At 37.4% G+C, this 16,652-nt stretch overlaps 1 protein-coding gene across 3 annotated transcripts in view; it reads right to left on the minus strand.

Annotated features, from left to right (window-relative positions):
• Positions 1-16,652, minus strand: part of side-VIII (sidestep VIII) — a 137,805-nt gene that overhangs the window by 6,478 nt on the left and 114,675 nt on the right. For all 3 annotated transcript variants that reach the window (XM_066406896.1, XM_066406895.1, XM_066406894.1), the window contains exons 6-9: positions 14,979-15,130; positions 7,852-7,996; positions 3,364-3,494; positions 2,390-2,549 (exon numbers count right to left, since the gene is read on the minus strand). In XM_066406896.1, the coding sequence (XP_066262993.1) occupies positions 2,390-2,549; positions 3,364-3,494; positions 7,852-7,996; positions 14,979-15,130 (588 nt within the window). The remainder of the gene's footprint in view (positions 1-2,389; positions 2,550-3,363; positions 3,495-7,851; positions 7,997-14,978; positions 15,131-16,652) is intronic.

The following is a 16,652-nucleotide window of genomic DNA, read 5'->3' on the forward strand; positions in this document are numbered from 1 at the left end:
AAAAAAATCGGCTGCTCTACTATCCAACTCTGCTAATTCACATCTTCGAATACAGGAACCTTTAATAAGTCATTTTATGTACACATTGGCAACGTCACAAGCTCTTCGAGACGAGCATGACATGCGCTTTGTCTCAATCAATATTTCTATCTCACTCCATCGCTGTATATATTTTCGCTCTATCTTGAGAAAAGTGCCTGACTGAAAACGAAAGCATGCTACGCCGCTAAGTTTTCGCGCGGATCAAGTATTTCAACTGACAGCAAATTACCATCTTCGTTTGACTAAAATCAGGGGCGTGCTAAGCTTTTGAATCTATTAAAGGCCTAATTTGCTTCTATCATAGAGACTTCAAGATTGATATTACTAGTCTAAAATATTCGGATTCAGGCCTCGATTGCGTTGTGACGGAACTTTTGCGGACTGACACGGCATGAGAAACTGCGATGAGATTTAGATAGAGAAACTACAAAAGAGGGCTCATTTTTCACGGCTCTGCATTCAAAGTTCTTAACATAATTGATTGCGCGTTAGGCAATAAAATATGACAATATTTTTTACCGGCTGCGCTCATCATGTCAGATCGCAATCACGGACAAGGAATGAATGGAAAATAGCACATCTACATATCGGTGATTAATGATCCCTGCTCGATATAAAAGCGGGGCAAAAACGTACATTCGCTGAAACTGGGAGCGAACTAATAGATCAAAAATTTCTATTCATATCTGCGTCTGGTTTGAAATATTTCTTGGGAGATTTTTGGACTTGACATTATTTGGTTCTCCCGCGGAAATACACAAAAACAAACTGAAACAACGCGGCCCTCGAGGTAATCAATCAGAGCTGCGCAAACGATTTAAGTGGATCCCAGGAGTTTGCAGAAATTAAGCGATAAATCGCAACCCCCGAAGCGAAATTTCCCGCTGAAGCTTCCAATAACTAAAATATAACGGTTTTTAATCTATTTTACGTGACAAGGCAATCGAATTTTGAAGACCCTCGAATCGAATGCCCTAATTCCTACGCATTGTTCTGGCTGGGCTGGCAACAACTAAAAACTAATTGAAAATTAATTAAATCTGTTGCCCGAAAATGAGGCCTTTATGAAGTGCCTAACGACCATATTGGCAATACAGTGAAACAATTCGCTTCGGCTCAAATTAGAGGGCCAGTTCAAAGAAGGAGCACATTTACATGATTGGTCAAACGAAATTGCATTTTCCCATCGAAATTGCATTTTTGGCTTTGTGGAGTTTAATTTAATTTAATTTAATTACCGACGTATTCTATTAACACGCGGGGAGAGCGAAAAAAGGGTCGCGATCACATTTAATACCATGTCGACACTAAAGAGCGAAAAACCGTAATTCCGCATTACAAAGGGTCATGGAAGCTTTATTTTTATCGTCCATGGAGAGCGCTTTCAAAGTAGAATGCAGAACTGAAAGACGTGAAAGCTTTGACTGAAATTAAGTTAGCTCTTGGCAATGAGGATCTGCCCATTTCGGTGCATATTAAGTTAGTTCTAAGGTCGTCTCGGATAATCGGCCTCTGGCCGGGAAGCATGGTACAAAGGCGGTTTTTAATGATGAAGTGCCCCTAGACATCATCTTTATATCACTTCATCCATTAGGAGCACCTTCACTAAGCGTTCTGATTCGGAAATGATGCAATAGAATAAAAGATAATAGCACAGCATATGTATTATGCAGCATCCACACGGATGTGGATTGTGTTTAAAATTCAAATCACCATCCCGCCCCAGTTACCAATATCTTGGTACTGTTGGGGCAATATCCGCCATTCTCTTTCCAACGTGATATTTACAGCTGAGTGCAAGTTTACCAACTTAGACAAGTTCAGTCACAATGAACATGTTTGACATGCGTTGGTCGGGATGAAATAAGACATACCTATGTTAGCCGGCACGCTTACCAGATCTATACACATTAGATTATTATTTATAATCCCCCTGTAAGGACCTCATTTATAAACCCGTACCCGCAGATATTAATAATAATTAAGCAGCATAGAGTAGTCCTTGGAAGTGGAGGGTGAACCCTTAGATTATCTTTTAGAATTTCCTTTACTTTTTTCTTCATTGAATTTTCAGATTTTACAACGTTTTAAATATTAATCTCTCACGCATTTTAAATTACCGTTTATTCTCGTTTTCTACTTTTTTCCTATTTTCTGAAGAATTGCCACCGAAATATTAACGAGGGCAATCGTCCTAGCCCTTTAGTAAGGGGTAAATATTATTCTCAGTTAGTTTTAACATAGAATAGTGTGCAATTCAATCCCTACTAACTTTCAGTCACATTTTGCACAATGATGGATTTGAAACTCAGTAGTAATTCAAACTACTTAAGACTAATAAACTCACACTTGACATCCAATAACACGGGATTGCTCTCGCCATCTCCTTCTTGATTGTGTCCGACACAGGTGTAATGTCCAGACCTGGCAGTTGTAATTGATTGCAGGACAAGACTCTGATTGCTAACAATCGTGCCGGCTTGAGCGTTATTATACAGCTGTTGGCCCTGCAAAACAAACATGAAAACTGTTTGAAAAAGCGCATTTGCGCTCAAGGGGAAATCATATCGCACTAACATGTTCAAATTTGCCAACACATCCAAACTTCGTCAACAAACTGTTATGTGCCATTTCGGGAGTTCCAAAACTGATCCTCGGACGCCTTTTAGAAGTTTGCCAGTCAGTTCACTTCGGAAACTTAATGTGTAAATAATAAAGTTGGAAACTTGGGTTTAAAGAGATGAGGGGGTTGAGCTTGTTTACTATTGCATTTGTGTATAATCACTCTATTTGATCAAGATCAATCTGTAACGGTTTTTTCCAAAAAATCAATATTAATTTTTTTTTTATCTTGAGAATCAAAAAATCATGTTACGGCCTTGTTTTTGTGCGGGGGTGTAGATCTGCTTGTGAGTTCCATTAAATCAAATTTTTCCACTTCGTTAAAGGGAGGAACTTTCTGAAGTAGAATTGGACAAATCACTGGCGTCCCATGAGGAGATTTGGGAAGTATTTTTTTAATTCGTCAAAACAGTACATATTAGACCTGTTTGCATATTACTAGCGGTGGTACGTAAACCCACCCATAACTTTTCTATAAATTTTCCTGAAACTGGCACTTTAAGCGCCGAAAGATCAAAGTCTGATCAACGTTATCAAGAGGATAGTTTTCATAGAAGCGACGAAAGGTCAGGGGCAAGCTTCCTTGGAAATGATCTTGTAGATAAAGTTGCCAATACTTTGATCCATTCACCCTTAAAGTGTGCACTCCTCAAATTAATTCTCGCAAGGAGAGGATTGAATTACAAATTCGTTACTCACATTGTGCCTCCAGCTGACTTTATACACCCACGGATTGGACTTGATGTTGCACTCGAAGTAAACATCCACCCCTTCTTTAATGGTGCTCCCATTCAACGTGCTCCCCAGCTCGAGAGACACTAATGGCACATCTGAAAGCAACATAGACGAAATTTAGCACTTGACCTGGCGAGTATCAAATATTCAGTTTAGAATTTCCAAGAGGTCCGTTAAGAATTCTAGCTGGCCACATTTTAATTTCTATCCCCGTAAAAGATGAAGGGCGTATAACAACAACCGTAAAACTCCAAACTTTTTCGGTACAAAGGAAAAGCCACTTAACGTGTTTACGGTCCGTGTAAAAGTTATCAAAAGTTACTGTATGAAACGTCCGTTTAGTTGCAGACGACCTTTTCGAACTAATGCAATAAAGTTAGATTTTGTGTGCCCTGCCGGGGCTCATGTAACATGCATGATATTAGCTTAATAAGAAACTGCTAAGAGTTAGTAGCCCAAGGAGGGCATCGTGAAAAGGAACTTGGCATACATTGGAGTACAAGAAGATCGTTAAACCAATCATAACTAGAAAATAATCACGATTTTGAGAGACTCCGTCTTGAGTCATTAATAATTAAAGAGGGTCCTCTTCAGGGGAACACTTAACGTGTTTTTAAAAGAACCAGGGCCCTTTATTCCGCAAAATATTTACCACGCCACGGGATAAAGAGAAGCTAAACTGCGGGACAGATTAAGGGTCCCCTTTGGGCAAATATAATTAATAAATTTGGGCAGAGGCGTGGCTGTTTTCTTTGCTGGGATTTTCGCAGTGTTAAAGGGTGGTTAAACAACACAAAAAAAAACTGAACATGGGACGTGGGTGTGAGCTTACAGGGTAAAAACTGGCCTTGAAACGTGAAATAATCCCTAGATTTAGGAAAAACCAAATTACTGGAGTTTACATTGCTGGGCCAGCTTAGTCAGATTGATATAGGGAAGGAGTTTTCAAACTCCCTACAACTGCAGATCGATTTTACACTAGAATTAAAATCAATCTGTAAAGAAATTAATGAATGGTTCCGAATTAAATAATTAAAGCAAAAAGGATAATTTCCTTGACGTGTCTTGTAACAACTCCGGTGTAAATAAGACGTATTTCGAGGGAGTGTATCAAAACTTTTTATCGCTTTGCGTCCGCAAAACTACAAAAGAACTCTAAGAATTTGTAAACATTTCGTCGATTTAGCGATAAGTACAGGGATACTTTGAAAAAAAGGATGTACCCCTGGAGTTTGCAAGAATTCAGACCTCCTTTGATGACTTTCGAACACCCAAAATTAGGAAAAGTTGGATTCTACTCCTAATACTCCTACAACCCCACCTAACGAAAAAAAGACCAAGATTGGACCGAACTGAAGCTCCTAATATGTACATAGGCAGGAAACAACAGCTGAGGCAAGAACAATAAGGAAAAGGGCAAGGATACAACCCAAATATTCCACATCGTTGCATCCCCCGCTACCACGAGAGTTCAACTTGCCCTCAAACGGGAAGAACTTAACTCGGACTGCAGGGATATAATCATTAAGCAGAAGACGAGCTTTTTGAACAGAGCTAAACACATTTCACAAATTACACCTCAACACGAATATTCCAGTTGATACAACCTCAAAGATGTGCCCGAAAACCAATAAGCCCAGTGGCGTATTTAGAGGTGAGCCTCGATTCAGAGTAATATTACGTAGGCCTGCTTATACAGCGTTCAATACCACAGTTCTGTAGTAACTCACTGGTGAGTCACAATGATTTGGAATCCGACAGTTTTCCCAAATTATTTACTTCAAAATTTTTCAAATTGTTTTTTAGTTCTTAATTGCGTTTAGTACGTCTAGCTGAAGGGATATTTATTTCTATTTTAAATATCGGACAGTTGTTTTTACATTGTTAATTAACGAATATTACCTGAATTCGATAATTAAAATGCAGTCAAAGAACTTAAACATTGTTCGTAAAGCCTCAGAAGCAATACTGCGGGAGAGTTAGTTAGAAGCGCATTTCAATAGATGACGCTAGCGCGCTTTAGTTTCCCCTGTCACTCAATAGCTGGTGTCGATAACTCGCTATACAATTTATGCAACCAATTACTATTTGAACAAAAAGATTTTTACAAGTTTAGGCGAAATGGTAAGATAATGGTTACAACTGGATCATTCTGAACCCTTTTTGCGTTACAAGCCAATCGCATTTTTTTCCCTTTAGCCACTCTACATTTCCACACGAAAACTTTTTTCTCTTCGCATTCTACGAATGACCATTTACGTGTAGATGTAAGCATAGTCACGAGGACCGAAGGGCAAAATGATAAATAGCTTTTTCCATGGAAATAAAGGTTTTTTTATATACATAACTAATTTATCTGAGCTCAAGTGAGTGCAAACTAAAAATGTTCTAAAATTAGACTTGATTGGTCAGCAGTCGCGCGGCCTTTTAACTAAGGGCAAATTCCAACTAATTTAAAGTCCGTCTTTCCCGTCGCCGGTAACCTGATGCAATTAAGCAAAATTCCGGGTACAAAGCAAATGAAATTTGCAACTCCGGCGCAGTAATAAGTTCCGGATAATATGGTCCACATTTGGGCCTCGGCCGACGCTAAATTACACCCTATCTCTTGTTAAGCCCATAACTTAGTCCTGGCTGCATCTGAGCCGTTAATTATGGCACTTCAAGAACATATCGCGACCTGCAACGGCTCTTGATTTGCATCCTACAAGTATTGCTATGCTTAAACAGGGGTATGTACAGGGCTTGACCTTAATAAATATTCCGGGCTCGTAGAATTTTCGTTTCCATTTAACTTCGAAACGGTCCTATTCGAGGAATGTTTGCAATTTGTTTACGACGGGGTGTAAAAAAGTCCCTAATGCGTTTATTCATAAACGTCGCGACACATAACCCTCTCTCGCTTAGAAAGAGGATTTTCGCAGTTTTTCTCATTCGTTATGTTTCGCCCTATTTTGTTTATGCAAATGTCTTTGGCACGTTATTGTTTTTTTCCAAACAGGAACGTATTTATTTCAAAACAGGAAGATATTTGTTGCCACTTCAGTTCTTCAATGGACAATTTATTTTGGCAAAGACAGACTTGGACGAGACAGAATCGTACTCGCCCTATTACCATAATGTAAAAGGCAAACGACGAAATGCAAGATAAGATTTGTAGTTTCTAAATCTAAAGCAGGAAATCTACTTCTAATGGGTTTAAAATGCGTTTAAGTTTCACTGCGACGCTTCCTTTCAACCTTCCTTCCTATATGTTTTCCAGAGCATAAACCCCGAAACAAAATTATAAATTTAAACCAGCCATAAATAATTCAGTTTAACTAAAACAGGACATCTATTTCTCGGGGTTTCCAAATCAATTTCTGATGGGTTCTAAATACATTTCAGACGGGCTAAGTTTTAATTCTGCCTGTTCTCTCTTTCCACCCAAATTCTTTGGAAAAGATTCATAAATTCAAATTATGATCAGTTTGATTTTCAAACTCATAACTGAATCATATTTTGATGCACATTATTTTCTAAAGTTCTAAATTTGTTCGATGGGTAGCAAAACTTTAATTTTAAATTATTCTTTAATAAGATTAATGATTTGTTAGACTTACAACTTCAGAAACTTTGACTAATTAATTCACTTAAATTTAATTTAATTTAATTAACATTAAAAAAGTTTTGCATAAAGAAGATTGTAAGTAACTGGAGTGTCTTTATATGACTGAGTCAAATCGTGTTATATAACTGACTTGTAGCATGTTTATATTTTGAGCTATTTTATAAATAAATACTGCTGCCGCTCTTATAAAGCAAAAGCATGCTACTTGGTGTACTGCCGGTGTACGATTATTCTTGATACAAAATCCATTTTAGAGCTTAGAAATTTCTGCTAGATTTTTCCTCAACTCCTTTCATATGTTACGTTATACCTAAAGGCCAAATGTGCTTCAACTCGATCCGCCTCTGGCAAGAACGATTTCTAAACTGAAAATATCTACAAAATCGACATCGACACTCCCACTACGGCTTTTCGCCTGAACGAACTAACAATTTATCGGTCGTCTGTACATTCGAAGCCGTTCTTTTTTCCGGCTTTGTTCCTAATTGATTTTTCAGCGGATTTTTGTTTACCCAACTTTCCGTAAATTAGAGCCGACGGCTTTCTTTAATTGCCCCCATTTCTCCTCCAAAGAGTACAATTGAAAGCGAGTGCGAGTTGGAGAATTAGGTGACAAGCTTAATTAATTTATAAATAACTTCTTACTGTGACCTTTTGGTTAATTTTTACCCAATGCTCCCGTCAATGTCGAAAAACGGTAATGAACTTACTTTGGTTCAATTAGGGACAGTGGCGTACTTTGCCACTAGCCCTAATTAAGGATGGTGAGTTTATAAAGCTACTGCCCTTATTTTGAAATAATTACAAAGTCACCCAATGTATAGGTATTTTTGATTTCTTACGGTGGATGTCTAGCTTCCAGCCTTGTTCCATGCCACTGTCTGGGATCAAAGGTTGTTGTCCACGACAGGACAGGTATTTCCCCGCATCTTCCACAGTCGGGATGAAAGTGAGGACGCTGGTGGTGATGTTCCCATCAGCAGTGGCCTGAAAGGAACAAATAAATGAAGAGAAGCCCTCTCGAATTTTATTAACACGTAATAAAAGGTTCTATTGATAAGACTAGGGATATTGCATCCATACATCACAGCAAATTGCAATAGTCTGCAGTGGCAGGGTGGCGTTTTTCCAAGATTTATGTATGCGGTCATTCTGCGTACTACACTTCTATCGAATTTCGCTCAGAAAGGAAAACAAGTCCCGGGTTTTCACCCTTATTTAAAGGCTCGTCTGCATAACAACAACAACGACCACGATTCGGGTTTGCGCTAAAATTTATTTAATGTATGCGCAACTAGCAAAAATTTCCTGTGAACCGAAGAATTTGCACCCGCAGAAGTGCAATTTATTTAGAAGAATATACAGCCGGCCCATTGTTTGACCCCGCGATATTAAAATTCATGCAGGACAATATGCTTAGGGACTTTGCGGCGTAAACTGTAAAATATTATAAAGCTGAAGTGGGAACGTGAATTAATGTGCTGAGTTATATTTTGTTGGGGTGGAGCTTTTATCTTCCCCGAAGCTTCTACCTAATTAGTTTAATTTAATGCAAGTTTGAAATTGCTTATGTATTTTAGAGCTTCATTATGTTAGTGTCGAATATAATTCTAAATAAGAAAAAACTGGAAGACTTTTGCACATAAGAAATATATTACATTGCAATTACTGCAATATGCGAGCTTTCAATATACAAGGTGACTTAAATAAAGTCAGCTCAATTTCGAAAAATTGTGATTTTCGAAAACTACAAATTATGACTAAACCCTTTCAGTCAAATCTAATAAATTTGGCAAATTTTATTTTATCAACAAACTACCAATTAAATGCCGTTAAGCGGCAAGAAGCGCATGGCATGAATTTCAGATTTGTTTAGTTTTTAGGCAGTTTTTCGAGTTGAGTACCCGGTCCACAGAATCAATGAAAGGGTTGAAAATTGATTATTTTAAGCTGCAAGTTATATACCCATAAAAATTGTGTACAATTAAAATTGCAAACAATTTTTAAACATCTTAACTAAATAATTAATTTATTATTTTTTAAATCAGTCTTCGAAACAGAAAAATTATTATTTACTCTACTCACCCAAGTAATCGATAAAATTTAATTTCGAAAATCGCCGAACGTTATATTTAGTTTTGAAATTGCCCAGGTTTTCATTAATAGCTTTAATAACACGAAAAGTAGTTTAGTGTGCAGTACCTATTAATTTGATATGCGAAAATCTCTGCGATCGATTGGCGGAATTTATTTCGCCGAGTCCTATTGCTGTTATTTATTTTAAATCAGTTTAATTTTATATGCGATATATTTATTACCAACGGGACAGCTATTTAATTTCGTGTCGCATTAAAAGGTATTGGAAAATTAGCTCTTTGGAGAGAAAAGGCTCAAAATGCGGAAATGTAATTATAAATAATATAATGTAATAAAATTATATATTAAAGAATGTACTAAGAAATTCTGTTTATGACCAATCATTAAGGTCCCACCTCCAAAGTGCATTGCTTCTGTGCATTAAGGCGTGTCTTAAGATATAAGAGGGGCGGGGCTTGCTGTGATAAGTTAAACATTTTGAAAATAGAACGGGAAATCGTTTAATTTCTACTTACTCTCAATTTTTGAATAAACGAAAATAGCTTTATGTTTTCTAGTCCAATACCAAGGGATTTCTCGAACAATATACATATTTCGTCGTGCTTGTCGAGAAATATGGCCCAGTTCACGGTGCGTTGTCAGATGAAAAATGCCGCTGTTGTACCAAGGAATTAACTAGGTCACGTACTTTCAGTATATTTCAACATATCATATTTTCCCGGAAAAAGAGCGTAAAGGTAGACTAGGTTTTCGCATACGAGTACGTGATTTCGACTTCTGAAATTCTTGTCTTTTTGTATCTGATTTGAAAGGGTCCCCGAAGAAAAACGTCTTCAATAAAATCTGCATAACACATACGAGCATTCTTGCTAAATATAACAACCGGCCTGTTTTTCGGGGCCAGAAATATGTTTTCTCTTAGTAGCTCCGAATGTTTGGTATTCACAGATAGAGCTCATAAAGCGCCTCGGGGAATTTATCTTTATGGCCGAATTTTAAATTTATTAGCTAAAAAATAGTGTCGTGTTTTGCCCCAAATTGCCCTAGACAGATACGCGGAGAGTCGTAAATTAACGTTAACGTTTTATGACGTTCCCGCCGGATGGATTGAATACAACAATGTACTTTTTATATTCACGGAACTCATCGCCTATATCCGGTATTTGGGGGCATCTGCATCGCACTTTAAAATGCAACAAAACGCCCGTTTACATCTTCGAATAGTCGACAGTTGCCTTTTATAACGTCCCCATCGAAATTCGGGACGTGTCTCAACTACGTGAATTGGTTCAGTATATAGTGGAAAACTTTGTTTGTGAACTAAACGATTTTGAAGATTTTAAATCTTTTCGAAATGTTTTTATTTGTTGTTTTACTACGATTCTCCTATTTGATAATGTCACACTCAGGATAAGTAAGATAAGGCCGCGTAGGAGGCGTAGATAGTTAGAGATGGGGTAAAACGTATCTTATTTCTCTAACAAAAGAACGCTGGTCAGAAGCCACGCCTCTGTAGTATGCATCCTCTGTAGTGTTTCTTATAAGGTGTGGCTTCGAGGATGACATGTTCTTACTTGGTCCGTTTCGAGCACTTTAACTTCCCCGGTCTACCGAGAGTACCTGGTTCACAATATTAATGAGAGGGTTGGAAATGCATTTAAGTAGCGCTATATATCTAGGAATTAATAAAAATCAATAAATATATTTATTTCTTGATGTTAACCGTTCCCCGATTCCGTAATAAGCTTACCACCGTAACGTATCGGTATTTGCTAAAAGGGGCAGAATGCGCTCTTTAAGAACATTTCATATCAATTGAAAAAGTTTTTTATGAAAATAATTCAGTACCGATATTCTTTACCATGTTACCACGATATTAACCATACAGGAAAGTCGTAAAGCGAGTCGTAAAATTTCTGAAATGGTCTTCTAATAAATAATAATAAGATGGAAGTTACGGGTACACCCCTAGACACACATATTTGGAATTTTACAGTCCAAGGGACCGACTCACTTTTATCATCCTTTAACGCATTTTATAGCCATTTTAGTCGGTCGTGAGCTGAAAGTTGCTGTATTGAGAGCCTCAATTCCAGTGTTCTCATATCCCAAAATAATTTCGTGTTTTTTTATGTTTTTAATAAATTGCTCGTTAAAATGTTCGGAGTTATATGAAATTTTTCCACTTGAAAAGTTACTTGCCCATTAGCGCAACCGATGAGGAGGCAATAAATTTTCATCAAAACGACAAATGCGAAATTTTATTATCAATAATATCAGCGGAGCGTCAACATGAAAGGCGTCCGTCCCATAAACCTAACTTGTAAAACTACATAAAATTTCGTCGGAACCGTGAAAACGGCCGAAATTCTTTCCATTAAAGTTAACAGCACACTCATAATTGGAACGAAGAAATTTGTCGAACAAATAAAAGTTGTCGTAACGCATTTGCTACAAGCAAAAGCGGCAACGCGGCCCGGAATATAATTTGATTGGTCTCGTTTCGCGTCCCTCTGGCTATAATAACAGTTACATCAGCAGAAACGTCGGATTTTCCTCTTATGTGATGGCGCAAAAAAGTGAAAAATACGATCAAAGCTTGTTGCAGCCGTCGATTTTTTGCAATCGACATTTAACGAGCGTCTGATGGTTTCCCCACATAAATTTTTGGCAAAACTGATTCAAGACAAGCAATAAAAAATTTGCCCCCTCCACTACAAGCAATTTTTCGAGTTAAATCAGCCCTTTCCAATGTCTAATTTTTATCTAATAAAGCATGGCATCGGCTAATTTGCGTTGCATTTTTCTGAGTTAATCGTGAGTATTAAATTCATACCGGTACAGGAAAATGAAAAAAATAATTTCTCTTGATGACAAAACTATAATAGAGGCAAATAATTGCTTTTCTGCATTCGCATCTCTTGCACAATCAAAATCAACGAAGACAAGTTATTAACGAGCCACACCTCATGGTAGGTAAGCGTAACGTTAGTAAGGGGGCTTGACTTCCATTGATTGGTCGCTCATCGTCAGCTCCGCTCTTTATCTACTAAGCAATACCCCATAGAGAGGTGGCTTCCGCTCAGTTGCCTGGCAGTATTTTACTGATTCGTTTGCGACTATTCACTTCATGTCTGCTGAGAAAACTTAAAAAAAAACATTCTTCGTTCCTCAATTATAAATTGCATTACGCAAGTTGGAAAAAGAGACAATTTGACTTTTAACTAATTAAAATCAACTGCCTCAAATTTCTAATAGGCCTCACCTCACAATGGTTAAGCGTAATGCAATTAAAGGAGTGTAATTACTACCGATTGGTCGCTCACCGCAAGCTCCACCCCTTCTCGCCTGAGTCGCATCGCATAGAGGCGTGGTTTTTTCTCACTTTAGGATGTTCCTAATTGGTTTATTTCTTATTTTTCTTCATCAAGTTTATACATTATTTTTTTATTATGGGAAATAGTCTGTTAAAAAGTATTTGCTCCATTTCTTGATTACGAAATAAATTTCAACTAAGTAGATAACGCTACCGAATGTGTAATACCTATAGGTATGTACAAATTTCATTTACTCTTTAAATTTACCCAATAGTGAGTAAGTAAATCTTTTTTAACAAGATCGAAATTTCATATCTCTCTTTTCAGCTCAAACCGACTATCGTTAAATTTTACGAGATACGTGTCTGAGCCGATTTTTTGCCTCCACCAGATAATGAGGCGAATATTCTCGCATTTTCCATTAAACAACGTTGTTAGCCGGAATCACATCAAATAACTATTTTTTTTGTCTGGGTCCTCCCCCAAAAAGAGCAAAAAAAATCTAATAAAACCGCAATTGATTTAGAAAAGGGAAACATAAGTATACATCCGGCCTTAAGAACGTACAGGAAACATAATAGACCCGACGTTGTGTGGCCCAATCCCGTATTTTTCCAATGGAATAATCCGGGCTTACTTTCTCGGGTTTATTTCATTTATATTGAAATCGAGTTGCCCCGGACAAAGTTCAAGCCTAACGGGACCTTAATGGGTTTTTTCCAGCCGTTTCCGACCGGCGAATTACCTTCCGGGATCACTACAAATGAATTTTGTAATTCAGTTTTGTATTTTTACTCATCTCTCTTGTACAAATATTGAGTTTTTTTGTCGAAGTCCATTAAAGTTGAACGGAACGTCCTCTACAACCATAATAAAAAGGGGACATACAAAACAACGACAACGGGACAACATTGTGGGGACATTAAAGTTGTTTATGGTTGATGTTTATCGGCACTAAATTAAATTACCACCATATTAAACGGTCGTTCAAGATTTACTGCACCCTAATTACGTGAAAGGGGAGAGTCATTTTCACGATCATATTTAATATCGACTTGTTCAAGATTTACCGGTGAAGGCAATCTTCTATATTAGATCTTTATCATTTTAAGTTCTTCGTATAGCTTTAAAATGCGCTCCTTCGCAATAAAAATCTTCTCATCAAAATGATGAAATGTCTATTTTCGATGGCTATGTAAAACAAACGTCCCATATACAGAAATAAATAGAGAGAATGATTTTAAATAAAACTAATTTATATAATTAAATCAATTATATATACACACATAAACAACCCCGCAATATTAAACGACCGAGGTTGCGTGTATTTACTGGAAATACACCGTTTTAATTGAAAACTTTCACAATTTTATTAACGTTTGTCGTCGTTCGTTGCAAAGTTAAACCCGAAACCAGGTAAGCGGGCCGCTATTGTTTGAAACTCGGCCATCATGAAAGATTATCATTTTTCCATTATTACTGCCAGCACAAAGTGAACTAGTCATTTCGCAGTTTTCCGTTTTCCGCCGATATGGAACATAGGCGCCAGAAATTTCAGGTTTAGTCCGGAGTTTATAGAGCTGCAGGGGTACAATATGAAATTGATTTTTCAGAGACAATTTAAAGCGAATTCCTATCTTCTCGAATATATTAAAATTCAACATAAACGTGGAAGATTTTTCTCTGTGTCGCCACGCACAACCCTGAAACGAAGAGCATATTATAGTTCTAGAGATTCCGGGAATAAAGGCAATGTATGAGAAAATTGAAAAATTTTTCACTCGATTTATTAATATAAATGTGTACAATTTCTATATAACGCAATTCCTTTTAGAAATTTCCATTTCTGCTCGGCAAAGCAAGTAGGTTTTATTACGGTTATTTTAGTTTTACTCAATTCACCATTAACTTGAACTCTAACCCCAGAAATGGGTAAATTTGTCCTGGCTGTATTTTTACGCATTTTCTCTCGGTGGACGAAAAATACTGGGGATTGGCCCTCTTCGCCTCTGTATAATGTGTTCTCCAATTTGTTAGTGTCAAGTTAAATGCTTACTCATTATGTTTATTAATTACACCCTAAAAGCATTTTTATGCCGACGCTGCTCTACATCTTAATGATTTTCTCATGTTTTAATAACAGCGGGACACGACCAGCTCTTTTGGGAGCATATTTTCATGTGTGTCGTCACAAGAGGCAGATTATCAATTTATGAAAATATCTATAAAATCTTTTAAAATGACAATAAATTTGCTCACAAACAATCTTGCAAACAAACCACTCATCTCTGCACCAGACCCGCAATATTTATATCTCAGACAAAAATTTCCAGCTTCGCGATTATGCTGCTGTTTAAAATTAATATATTTCCTCTTGTTAGATATAAAATAATAATATTACCTGGACCACCAGTAAGAAACATTTAACCAATTGAAGTTTTTCAATAAGTACCAGGCTCAGAATATGTATAACCAGGGCAAAATGAAACATTGCTGGAAAGTTGTTGTATAAACAGGGCGGGTTTGCTTTACGGAGATTAATGGATAATACTTACAGTTTGCCTGGTGTTTTTCATCAAAGTGCTCCCTTTCCACCACGTTATAGTGGGCTCAGGTCTTGACCCAATCACTTGGCATGACAATTCGTAAGTTTGACCCGCGGAAAGTGGCTTGTTGTCGTCCATCAACTTCACCGAAAGGGGTTTTACTGAAACAAACAGTTATGCTAATTTAATAAAACAAACATGCTTTTAGAATAATTTACACAATAAAATTTTGATGCCATTTGGATAGATACAAAGTTTTACGTTTCATGAAATATAAGCAAAATACGAACTTTCAGAGTATTAAAGCGAGAGCTCAACTGTTATGCTTGGGTAATTTGGAAACGTATCCCACAAGAGTGCAGGTAAAAGCAGCACAATACCCAAAATAAAACCGGGTTAAACCCTATACCTTCGAGCGATACCGACTCGAATTTATACGAGAAACAATGCTGTGATAGTGGCGGTAACAGCATTCCGGCTACAAGTATGGCACCGTCTTAATTAAAGACTGGCAGCCTTAATCACAATATAACCCACATAGCAATTATTCGGTGGAACGAGACGCTACAAACGGAGCTACAAAATATGTGCTTAATTCCCGAGGTCGTTGGAGTAATGACTTTTACGATTGTTCCGCAAAAGTTTAAGGGATGTTTTAATTTGTTTAGAGGGGGCGGTTCGATGCAGAACTGCGGCTCGGACGTAAAGTAGACAATGCTTGTTATTAGGCTGCAGGGCTGTAAAACTTCTGCCCTAGATCACTTTATGTTACAGTTTCATGAGAACAGAATTTCCTTTTTGTTATGCTGCAAACAACTTTAGCAAGTACCATAAATTACTTCCAAAGAAATAAAAAAGAAGATATGAGGAATCCTGGAAGAAGCTGACCTTTGGTCGAAAAAAAGCAAATCTCCTGAAACAACTCTCTGATTAGGTGAGAAATAGAGTGGGGTCCCTAGAAGAATCCCCGTTGAACTTCGCACCTCTTAATGCTCCCGGTTACTAAGTTAAGTAGCGCTCCTCCTATAAATCACTCAAACGGCCCCAGGCCTAAAGTAAATAATAACTAGACTGTGCCGCCATCACCAAATTAAATTATGCATGCGGTGTATTACCCATTCTGAGGGAAACTTTGCGCATCTACCGCAAATATGTCAGCTTGCAGCTCGCTTTTTGTTGTGGTTGTTGTGGTGTTGCGCTTTAATGGGGTGAACGAAAAAAACGAGTTTAAAGGAGTGAAAGATTTAGTGCTGCTTCGTCAATCAAATTTTCTCTCGATTGCTGCGAAAACCAATATGGCGAGATATCCCAGTCTTTTGTAAAATATCTTCTGTGAATGCAATTATTAGCAAGTAAACTCCGAGGCGAGCAGGCACATGAAAGTCGAACGTTGCAGCGTAGCGGAAGCGTAACTTTCAAATATAAAGAGATTTGAATATTAACCTCTCTCTATCGAAAACAAACAGGTCGAGGCTGGAAAATGGAAATTTTACATTTTCGAGGGTTTTTAGTGGAAAATTTATACTTTAAAATTTGGGAAATTACTTTCTCAAAGCCACTTCAAAAAAAGTAACAGAAGTATCAATAAACGATAATGTAATTTTACTTGAAAGCTAGTTTTGAGGATCAAGTAGTACTTTGCTCGAATATTAGTTCTTTGGGCCAGGTACCCGTCTTGCGTAT

This window comes from Euwallacea similis, chromosome 3 (assembly GCF_039881205.1).
Source record: "Euwallacea similis isolate ESF13 chromosome 3, ESF131.1, whole genome shotgun sequence".
NCBI lineage: Eukaryota > Metazoa > Arthropoda > Insecta > Coleoptera > Curculionidae > Euwallacea > Euwallacea similis.